This window comes from Rosa rugosa, chromosome 1 (genome assembly GCF_958449725.1).
Source record: "Rosa rugosa chromosome 1, drRosRugo1.1, whole genome shotgun sequence".
NCBI lineage: Eukaryota > Viridiplantae > Streptophyta > Magnoliopsida > Rosales > Rosaceae > Rosa > Rosa rugosa.
Window position 1 is genome coordinate 18,916,737 of NC_084820.1, and position 12,014 is coordinate 18,928,750.

Sequence of the window (12,014 nt, forward strand, 5' to 3'; positions counted from 1 at the left end):
ATGGTCTCCACCTCCGTAAAATTGGTTAGTTTTTACTTTTTAGTTGTGTTCATGAAAAACACAAAACCCCCAAGCACCCAAAACAGATAAAACCCAGATGATATTCGAGGCTTTAGAGTCCAAATTAGCTCTGAAATTAAGATCAAAGCCACCCACACCTTGAACACAGACATTAATATCACACAATCAATGATCCCAAAAAACCCAATTGGCTAAACATCTCTTATTTCATACCAATTATGCAAGATTGAAAACACACTGCGCACCAAACGAAAATAATATTAAGCTCTACATATTGACTGTCGTAGAGACAGCTATATGGAAATTCAACCACTTGAACAATGAGTTATCAAAGACTTAACTGAAGAAGTAATAGAGTTGAAGTGAAACTCATTGTCCAAGTGATTGAATTCGCATATACCTGTGATAAATCATTGAAAGATTCTGTTGAAGCTAAATTGCAGGTAAAAACCTAAACCTCTGGCCTAAATTAATGGATACAAATTGACATAGAAAGCAAATAGAAAGGAATATATAGATGAATTGTATAAGAAGTGGAAATGGTAGCAATCAAACAGCAGGCTAGATGGCTCTATGCATGCGAGTAGCTGCTTAGAATAAGAGTACAGGAAGAAGAAGTGTGATTACCTTTCTTGGTATGAGCTCCGTCGCGTCTCTGTTTCCAGGTGAGAGCTGAATTGAGCGGTTTATTTTGGAAGCGTTTGTTAAAGGTCATATGTGTAGAGTGATTGAATTATACGTGTAAGAGCTGGTGAAGGTGTTGCAGATACGTGTAAGCACTGGTGAACGTTGTGGTGATACGTGTAAGGAATCCTTTTTTTGCTGGATACGTGTGGTGAACGTTGTGGTGATACAGATCATGCAGACAACCCAAAGTTCCCAAACAAACACCTTTCTATCTCTCTCAGAGCATCTGTTTCTGCTGAAACGAAGGCACGCGATACATGAAGGAGTGGTGGTATCTCAGCAAAGCAACAGGTGGCCTATGCAATTCCTATAAACAAAGAAGGGCAAAAAGGTGTTGCCACTGTTCATTTCGTTTGTCGTCACTCCGTTTGCGCTTTAGTATAGTTATAATTTATCTTTCAAAAATTCTGATAAGTATACTGTAGCACTTTACACTACTTATTCACTTTGGAAAGCTCGTAATGACCTTATCTTTAGAGATAAAATACATATTCCAATTCAAATAGTTCATACTACAGGCCGTTATCTGTTTCTTTATGATTATTCCAATCATAATCCTCCAAGAAGAAGTTGTTCTCATACCTTAATTAAATGGCAGCCACCTCATACTGATTTCTTGAAATTAAATTTTGATGGTTCAGTTTTACAGAATCACAGTAGTGCAAGAGGCTTTGTTTTTAGGAATGCATAAGGCGAGCCTATTTTAGCGGCTGTGAACCACCTTGGCTCATATGATGTCCTTACTACTGAGGCTATGGCTCTTAGAGCAGGCTTGCATGCTGCTTGGTTGCATGGATTTTCCCAGATTGAAGTTGAAGGTGATTCTAAGCTTTTGATTGACAGTATAACTAGTTGCATTCAAACGTCTTGGAGAATCAAGCCTCTGGTTCAAGCTATTCTCAAGTTTGCCACTTTTCTCAACTCAGTTTCTTTTACGCATGTGAAGAGGGAAGTGAATTTCTTAGCTGATGCTATTGCCTTTGTTGGTCATCACGGTCCTGCTCAGAGTTGGAATAAATCTTTTACGCATGTGTTTCTGTTTGATGAGTTAGGTCTTTGTTGTGTTAGAGGGTTTGTTTTGTAATTTTTTTTGCTTTGTCGAAAAGAAAAAAAAAACATTTAATTTTTCAATTTTGATGAAATTTTTGATATTTATAATGATATCTATATTGATCAATAATAACATAATTTCTGATATAGTATTGTTAGAAGTGTACTAGTTATATGGAATTTGAGAGAGCATAACCTGATGACTGTAGACATGTATTGTTCTTTGCTCCTCTCTTCTGCTAAATAAGATATAGATGAGTATACCAGTCTTAAGTCTAAGGCAGCAGAATCAAACGCTGAAGCAGCAAATGTGGATCCTAGATTGGAGGCAATCGTGGAGAGAATGCTGAATAAGTATGCAACCTTAAATGCTTTCAAAAAACAATATTTCTTTCTTTAGCTAGCTTGATTACCATATTTCCCTTTCAGGTGTATCATAGATGGCAAATACAAACAAGCTATGGGGATTGCAAATGAATGTCAAAGACTGGATAAAATTGAGGAAGTAATCATAACTAGTGATTGTGTTCGAGGAACTATTGTATCAATCTCTCTCATCGGTATGTTAATCTCAGAGAATACAAACATGAGGTAAGACTTTGCTCATTTGCTCATATGATACGATAGCATTCATGTTTTCGATACAATGGCATGTATGTTTTTGATACATGAGACAGGGTATCTTCTTCTTTGATCATATTGTTGCTTGAATTGTTTAAATGACATTTATGCTGTCCAATGACTCCAATCGAGGATATTGTTACACACTTCAGTGATACAGTAATAAATAACAGCACTCAACACAAGTACTCTTTAGCTGCTGATATGTATTATTTTTTGTTACGTTCTTGCTATAGAGCAATGAGGTATAGATAGCTTTGTTATGCCTTTACAGTTACACATTGTAGTTTATTCGTCTTTCACAGATATTTTCAAGAGAATTGTAACATAAAGGTTTTATTAATCAAAAGAAGAGAAGAGCATTTAGAGTGCTGCTGTTTTGATATGGTCTTCTGGGGTTCCAGTTGAGTTTGTCTAATGTGAAAGAAAAAGCTTGTTTGTAATGCTTGTCACATAATTGTTATACATGGAGGCAGAAGACAAGACTATGAATAATTAGGCAGACACGTTGAGCATATGCTTTGATATAATTTTGGCTGTTCTTGGTTGATATTTTATTGTTATGTTTACTAAAGATTTTAGAGTACTTTGTTCCAACAACCTATGCATGTGGTGCCTAATCATTTCTGATTGCTCCATGATTATATTGTTAAACAAAATTGTCCGAGGCGTTCTGGTTTACATGTGCATATATGTACATATATGCCGGATCTCAAAGATTATGATTCTTAAATTGGAGAGTTCTGTTATAAATTTTAGAGGTGTTATCTCTTTATTTATTCTTGTATCTTTTTTATTGATTGCTTGATCTAATAGAGTTAAATCTTGATGTTAAAGTAAGAAGGTAATATAATTAATTTAGAATTAAAGTTAATACTTTCAGACAATTTTATTTGAAAGTACTGTACTTTGTTCATGTAACTGCCTTTTTTTTGTCTCCTTTCCTTTGTAATACTTCCAAATACATCATGCTTATTGATGTATCTCTCAATTGAATGCTTGTTGCTATTATGGTTCAGTGAAGCATGTCATGCACTGTGCACTATATACTTTACAGGGGATTGGCTTTGGGACTGCCCTGACTAAATATATGGAAGACAAGAGGAAGCAGACACGCTTTTAGAACGTACAGATGATGAGAGATCAAGACTATATACTGCGTTATATATGGTGGTATGTATATACATTGGCATTGGCCTAGAGTGGGACAGCAAACAACAAAGCCATTCGGCAGCTGCTGCATTTTGCTGTGTCAGATGTGATTTGATGATGTTAGGAGAACGGCTGTTCTATCCCTTGGTTTTGTATTGTAATCTGAGCAGGTCGGTATTTTCTGGTGTTGTTTCCCAAAGAATGTCGGTGTTTTTGCTGCCCTTTAAATTTTTATTTTGGTCTAATGATTGCCTTGTATCTTTAAGTTGCGCTGCTGAACTGCAGACGCCTGGAATTGTCTCCTTAATTGTTATCTGAATCCTACAACTATATGGTGCTGCTCTTGCAGTAGGAATTTGCGCCGGTACTGGCTTGAGTGAGGTCATATCTTAATTAGTGCCTCTGACTTCAGATGTTGTTGTTTTGTGCGCTACGGTGCCCTCATTGCAATGGCTATGGTCATGGTCCAGATTAGTGATTCTCGTATTGGAGCTTTTAGGTACTGTGTCACTGGATTTTGTAACATTTCCCAACTCCTCCGGAATTCTTGATGCTGATGGAAGGAATGTGACAATAAGACTGCTTTCTAAGACAAAACATGATATCAACTCGCGGATATCTTCACCAAGGCCCTGTCCACATACCGATTCCAATATCTTCTTCCCAAGCTTCCTGTCCGTGCCCGGCCCATCAGCTTGCGGGGGGGTGATAAGCAATGAAACTAATTCACCTTGATTTCTCTTTCTGTATTGATTATACATTGCTCAATATTTGCTTGTCTTGATTATACATTGCTTAATCTTAGGACGTTTATGTATAAACTGCAAATCTCTAGGATCTAAACTGATTAGCAGTCCTTGAATTCAATTCATTGTAATAGCTGATCTCTAGGATCTAAACTGATTAGCAGTCCTTGAATTCAATTCATTGTAATAGCTGATCTCTAGGATCTAAACTGATCAGTAATCATGTATATATTTGTAATACATCAATGAGAAAGAGTGTGGAAAACACTTTACCAAAATCTGCTTTAGGCAGTTGATGAAGAACCTCAACCTCTACTTAATGAAAGTAGAATATGTGGAATAGTGAGCAAAGATGAATTGAGGTAGAAAAAACAACAATTGGATCCGAATCAACCAAGAAAAAAGAGTAGAGGAAGTGAATGTGAAACTAAGACGTCACATATTTTAGTTCAGTTTACTATCCTTGATTCATAAACAAACACTTATGAGCTTGCCTTCAAATAACAGTGAGAAATAAACGACATGTACTTAATATTGACAACTTACGTAATAACTAAGAAAAGCCCCAATAACCTAAGCCAGGTGATTAAATTTTGCTCCACAAAGCTACTCCTAGTCAAAAAACTAGCAAAAATGACTGGCGTAGAGTTCCCACAGAGGTTTAATTTGGTTCATCATTTTTGACTAGCTGGTTTCTGATCCTTTAGCAATTCGACCACTCTTCTCATGGATGGCCTGTTAATTGGGAACGCAGAGGTGCAAAGAAGAGCCACACTCAAAACATTCTCAATCTCTTCAAAATCCCTTGTAGTTGGGTTCATTCTTGGGTCAACAATCTGGCTAAGATCAATCCCACAACCTTCTGCATTTTCACTGTCCCCATCACAAGAGGAAGTAGAAGACAATGCAGCCTCAGTAACCCACTTCACTATGTCCTTGTTCTCCCCAAAGGATAAGTCATTCGGCCTCTTACCGGTGATCAGTTCCAGTAACACCACACCGAAGCTGTAGACGTCGCTCTTCTCAGTAACTTTTAGTGTGTATGCATATTCTGCAATAGATTACAGAAGTACGAGTTACTTGGTCTATATGCAATACAACAGATCACATAATCACTTTTTCCCCATGATGAGAAATCAAACTAGTAAGTTGGAGGGAATCTTGTGCTACATATTTGAAGGTTTATCATATATCCACACATACATATGATCAACAACTTAATTATGATAAATGTAATGTATTATGATATATGTACAAAAAACGATCGAACATACGTCAACTAACAATTATTTCACAATGCATTCAGACAACAATCAATTATCAATATCAATATTTAAAAACAACAAAGTAGGAACAATGTCATGATCCTACTGGGAGAAGAGAGAGACTACCGTACGGCACCCGCACCACGTGGCAGTGCGGCGGTCCAATCAGGGGAGTATTTTGGATATTTCACATTAAAAACCAGAGGCAGTTTTAGAAAAGAGAGAAAAATTTGTTTATTCTGATTGAAAGGCCGCACCGCCACGCGGCAGCCTCTATGCAAGAATTTCTTCTGAAAGGAGAAAAACATTACACCCTAATAAATCTATGTAAAAACAGTCACTATTCATGACAGCAAAGTAGAAACAATGTCATGATCCTATTGGGAGAAAGCATTACACCCTAATAATAATAAATCCAAGTAGAGAAAAAAATCTAATCATGGACGCCAACTAGTACTACATCATCAACAGAAACGGTTGACTTGACTATGAGGTAGGTCACCCACCATGACAGTACGACAGTGAAAGATGTTGGAAGAGAGCATTTGTTGCTTCTAAAGATGTAGCCACAATCCACATGTATGAACAGTATATTGGACACAAATTGACATCCATAATGCATACAAGTCCACAAATAAGACCAGACACTAATCAAGATTCAAGACATGAGATTGAGCCAAGTCCTTCATGTGTTTCTAAGTTTTGAATGTTAATCACAAAGGGTCCACATAATCTATTGCTAGTCATAACAAGACAAAAAACGATTTAAAGGTTAGGATTCAAAAACCAAATGTACCTGGCGCAATATAGCCGTAGGATCCAGCTATCCGTGACATGGCACCATGTCCGGATGCCACGTCACGCTCCAACGTCTTGGCGAGCCCGAAATCCGCCACACGCGGTGTCCACTCCTCGTCGAGCAATATGTTGTTACTCTTAACATCCCGGTGCAAGATGGACGGAACACAGTCGTGATGGAGATAGGCCAGCCCGTGGGCCGAGCCCAAAGCAACGTTGAACCTCGCGGCCCAGTCCACCAAAGGCCCAAGCTTCTCTCCATGCAAAGCATCACCCAAGCTCCCATTCACCATGTACTCATAGGCCAATATCCTACAATCCTCCCCACTACAACAGAACACCAATTTTACAATATTGCCATGCCGGATCCGACCCAGCGTCTCCACCTCGGATCTAAAGACCAACTCACTTTCCGGCTTCCTGCTAATTCCACCCCATAGCTTCTTAACCGCCAAAACTTGGCCCGACTTCAACTTCACTCTGTAAACATGACCCGACCCGCCCGTTGCAATCATATTCTCATTGGTTAACGAGGGTAACACATCGTCTTCATTGAACCCGACCCGTTGAAAAGAGGTCACACTGTAAAGCCGTTTGGCTTTACCGCCAAAAACTTGTGCTCTAATTTTCAGATACCAAAGAACAGATCCAACCAGCAGTAAAACGCAAATGGAGAGAATAACAGCCAATAAAAGAGTAGGGGATTTGGTTCTCTGACATGGATGAACCTGCTTTAAATTCGAACTGCATAGACCCGGGTTGCCCAGTAGACCCGGTGCGAAGAGCTCGTAGTCCAGCCCAGTTGGTATCTCACCGTACAGTTTGTTGTCTGAGAGATTGAACTGGCCGAGCTTGAGCTTGGTCAAATCCACCGGAATCTCACCGGTGAGTGAGTTATCAGAGAGGTCCAAGTAATTCAGCACCGGTAAGTCACCCAGCTCCGGAGGAATTGGACCTGAGAATCGGTTTTTGGATAGGTTCAACTCGGTTAACTGGGTCCATGAACTCAAATGTCTTGGAATCTCACCGGTGAACAAATTCTGCTGCATCCTCAGCTTCTGAAGATTCTTCAGCTCTGTCATACAAGACGGAACTTCACCGGAAAACTGATTGTCGCTGACGTCCAGCTCTACCAGCTTGGACAACTTGCAAATCTGCGGTGGAAGCTGGCCGGAGAAGACGTTGCCGGAGATTGTAAGGGCTTCGAGATCATTAGCAAAGGAAATAGAAGACGAAACCGGTCCGCTGAGTCTGTTGTTATGCATTCGAAGATGTATAAGCAGAGGCAGACCCCAAAACTTGTCCGACACTTGACCGGAGAGTTCATTCTGTTCAATTCGAACATAGTTCAGGGATTGACACTCGCTTAGTGTATCCGGTAAATTTCCAGAGAATTGGTTCCCGAATATAACCAGACTGCTGAGATTGTTACCGTAGCAGAGATGCCGAGGCAGCTCGCCGGTGAATTTATTGGTTGAGACATCTAAATCTTGCAGAGCTGAATTTCGGCCGAGATTTTCCGGGAGTGAACCGGAAAAGCTGTTATTGAAGAGATGCAACTGAACCAGATCAGGACTGTTGGCTACGATCTCCGGAACAGAGCCCTCTAGAAGGTTATCGGCCAGTCGCAGAGAAACGAAACGAATTCCGGCGATTCTTTCAGAAAATTTGCCGGTGAATCCGTTCTGTGACAAATCCAAGTTCTGCAGAGACGTCAAGTTTGCAATACTGTCCGGCAATTCGCCGTACAATCGGTTCAAATAGAGCTCTATTTGTGTTGCACTTCTCAATCTTCCAATGCTCTCTGGAATTGTCCCGGATAACGAATTCTGGGACAAGTCCAGGTTTCTGAGGGAGACCAGGTTTCCGATGGAGTCCGGAATATTGCCTGTTAGATTGATATTGAAGATAACCAGCTCCTGGAGATTGGTTAAGTTTCCGATTTCTGGAGGGAGCAAACTGGGCTTCATTGTTGGATTGTAAGCAATATCCAAACGAGTCAACTCACTCAGGTTGGTCAAGAACTTTGGAAACGGACCGGTGAGCAAGTTCCCGGAAAGCTTCAGCACTCTCAGTTGCGGCAACCGCCCGAAACTCGCCGGGATATCTCCAGTAAAGTTGTTCATTTTGAGATTCAAGACTCGTAAACCAGTAAACTCGGGTGGAAATTCCGGCAATTCTCCGACGATATCGTTCTCCTCGAGCTCCAAAGCTTGAAGGTGTGAGCAGAGAGACAGGAGCTTAGTGGAGAGTGTACCGTTGATGGAGTTGAAGCTCAAAGTGAGGTTCTGAAGGGTCCGAATCCGGCACAACTCAGCTGGAAATCCGCCGTGAACACCAAAACCGGACATGTCTATTGAAACAATGGAGAAATTTTTCTCCTCACAAGTGATTCCTGACCAATTGCATGGACTGTGATTGCTGCCGGAAACCCAGTCGTTGAGGTTTCCATCCGGGTCGTCGAGTTGGGTTTTTACCCGGAGCAGGATCTGGGTGTCTCCGGCAGAAAAGGCCATAACGTAGGAGAAGTAAAATGATAGAGTACAGAGAATCAGCAGCGGTTTTGGAGCTAAAAGCGTCATCATTTTCTAGTAACAGAGACACAAAAGGTGTGATCAGAGAGAGTGAAGGGACATTTTTGAAGGGTTTAAGATGACCAAATAAGTAGGAGGAAAACAAGAACGAGGGTTGTCTGTTGATGGAGGGAGGATGAGGAAGTTTCAATTTTAAAAAGGGCTCACATGGAAGGTGCTTAAATGGCTTTTCTCTGGTTTTGGGATTTAGTTGCAGATCAGAAACGGAAGGGTTTTACTAATAGTTATGGAGCAAAATTATTGCTTTGGTTAGCAAAAGAAACGTGATTCGATTTGGATTTTTTCGAGGAGAGTATACCTGTTGGGACTCACAAGTGTTTAAAGAAGAAGAAGACCAGCAGTGATAAGGTTTTGAAAAATAGTTATAAAGAGAAAATAATTGATAACGTTGATGGGTGATTTTGTATTGTTAGAGCAACTCCAACAGCTTCCCCATATTTTGATTTTTCTCTACTTTAGGGAAAAATGAGCATCTTTTGCTCCAACAGATTCCCTATAAATATCTCTATTTTAAGGAAAGTGAGGAAAGAGAAAACCAAATTCCCTATATTTACAGCAATCTCCAAAAATTTAAGAAAGAATATGGAGATTTTAGAGATTGCTGTAAAATAGGGAATCTGTTGGAGTTGGAGAAGAAAAAGATGCTAAAGCTTTGACTTTTGCTTCCCTATTATACAAAAATTATAGGGAAGCTGTTGGAGTTGCTCTTATAGACTTATAGTAAAGAAAGAATCTCTGGGGCCAATGCATTTTTTTCCACAAGATGGTGAAATTGATCTTTTTGAATTTGGAGGGAGAATGGAAGAGGGACAGGTTCTAAATTTTAGTGGCGTGGGAATAGGAATCAACGGGAAGAGCCTTTACTCTTTTTTCCTGGATCGTTAAGCAATGAATGTGATGTTTGAGGAAGTTTTTGGGACTTGGTCAGATTCATTGCTTGGATTTGAGGCAATTGGAAGAGAATGGGATTGGAAGGTTGCATGCACCTTCCAATGGGAAAGAGGTGGCACAATTTAAGCCAGGAGTAAAAATGGCAAAAGTTTGATTGGGGTCAATTTGAGAACAAATAACCACTTTTTCCCTCAATTCTTTTTCTGTCTTTCGTTTTCTTCTTTTCCTTCCTTGAATAGAAAAGATCAAATTTATAGGTAATGACCGAAAATAATATTAACATTTTTGAGTTGTATGACCTTCTGATTACCGATGCATGTAACTTTCTATGTGGTGCCACTGAGAATCCTCTTTCACAATATCAGAAAACGATAGACAACGTTGTTGTATAGTGACTTCGTGACATCCAGCTGGGACAATATGCATTCACAGTGAGTTACTAGTTTAGGGTCCCCCTTCTTTCACACCAATTATGCGACTATATTTACTTTTATAAATATTGTGATGCTCTCTACTTTTTATCTAGTACAATTTATTAATTTTTGTTTTAGAATCATCATTTTATTTTACCCAGCCTGTTACCCGTTAAAATCATAATATAATTAGATTTAGGGGTCAGAAACCGAGCTCGATATGAGGGTATTGAAGTTAGTGTGTCACAAGCTAGTCGGTTAATTTCTAGTAATGTTGCAGCCTTAAGTTGGTTGTCTTCGGGTTGCATGTTCAATAATGTGCAGGAGCTTTGTGTCATTAAAAGAGAATGGGTGCTATATGCAAACCACGTCGGGCGCCTCGAATTATTGAAGTAAACTGGTTAACCCCCCCTTTTAGTTGGATTAAAGTTCATACTAATGGTGCATGGAAAATGGACTCCAACCAGGCTGGCTATGGTGGTGTTTATAGAGACTACTGGCACGTTTACTTACTTGGAATGGAAAATAATCATGAATCGGAGACAAGTGGAATTGGAGAAGAAAGGAATCGGTATTGATTCCGGATGAATGATTCCTAAACCCATCTCCCCCTTTCGTAATCGAATTCCTGAGTATTCAGGAATCGATTCCTCATAAATAGGTGAGACCTACACCAATTCCCATTCCTTCATGTGTTAGTAAACACAGGAATTCTTTTACCTGTAATCATTCTGATTCCTTTATGTGTTAGTAAACACAGGGGTATTTTTACTCCGTAATCATTCCATTTCATTCCAAGTAAGTAAACGTGCCCTACAAAGGCTTGGTTATAGGTGCTTTCTCTTCTACTCTTAATATCCCTAGTTCTGTGGCTGCAGAGGTCATGGCAGTCATTAAGGCTATCGAACTTGCTTGGGTTAGAGATTGGAAGTATGTATGGTTAGAGGCGGACTTAATATCCCTTATACTTATTTTTCTCCGTTTTCCTCATCTGGTGGACTGGTGCCTTGGAGGCTTCGTGTGCAGTGGAGCAATTGCTCATCGTATCTCTCAAATGCATTTCAAATCTAGCCAAATCTTTCGTGAAGGCAATCAAGCTGCTGATGCCCTTGCCAACTATGGTGCTTCATCAGATGGCTTTACTTGGTGGGATTCACTCCAGATTTTATGATGAGTCATTGTAATAGAGACCGTTTAGGTCTTCCTAATTTTTGATTTCGTTAATTTGTATTCTTTAGATAGGAGGTTAGCGGCGTTTCTTATGCCTGTCATATCTCCTTTCTCTTTGTAACCTTCTTTTCTTTAATAAATTTCACTCGCTTGGTCGAGTTTTCAAAAAAAAAAAAAAAAATTTAGGGGTTCTAGGATTAAACACTCATAATTTAAAACCGACAAGGATCCTTCATTTCTTTTTTCTTGAAATAATTATAAGCAACATTTTTATAGCACCTTATCACACCCCAACTCACATTATTATTATTATTGTTATTTTTGAATTAAAGGTATGACTTGTATTTTTTTTTTTAAAGAAATGAGGATTTCATTAACTCATGTCAAGATGACCATTACATATCCTTCTGCTGCCTTTGACTAAACAGATCAAGAAGTTGTAGTAAGAGAACTACTGTGATACATAGAAACAGACCACCTATATTCAAACTAACCGCTCACTTATTAAAAGTGAGCCTATAAACTATGGAAAATAGCAAGACATAGTAAATAGGCCCCTACCACACCTATCTATATTTTTTCCTCGCCTTTCAAGCTAGGGCTAGG

General features: G+C 39.4%; 1 protein-coding gene across 1 annotated transcript; it reads right to left on the minus strand.

Moving 5' to 3' along the window:
• Positions 1–4,693: 4,693 nt before the first annotated feature.
• On the minus strand, positions 4,694–9,294 carry LOC133722537 (LRR receptor-like serine/threonine-protein kinase HSL2). The gene is made up of 2 exons (XM_062149421.1): positions 6,339–9,294; positions 4,694–5,328 (listed from the first exon to the last, which is right to left on the minus strand). The coding sequence occupies exons 1-2, from the start codon at positions 8,923–8,925 to the stop codon at positions 4,952–4,954; spliced, it is 2,964 nt and encodes a 987-aa protein (XP_062005405.1). The 5' UTR covers positions 8,926–9,294; the 3' UTR covers positions 4,694–4,951.
• Positions 9,295–12,014: the final 2,720 nt, after the last annotated feature.

What these genes read in the sequence shown, in the direction of transcription:
- LOC133722537 (XM_062149421.1), bottom strand. Translation starts at nt 8,925, where the DNA reads ATGATGACGCTTTTAGCTCCAAAACCGCTGCTGATTCTCTGTACTCTA. An exon ending in CTACGGCTATATTGCGCCAG is followed by an intron (nt 5,329 to 6,338) that starts GTACATTTGGTT and finishes AATCTATTGCAG; the next exon opens with AATATGCATACACACTAAAA.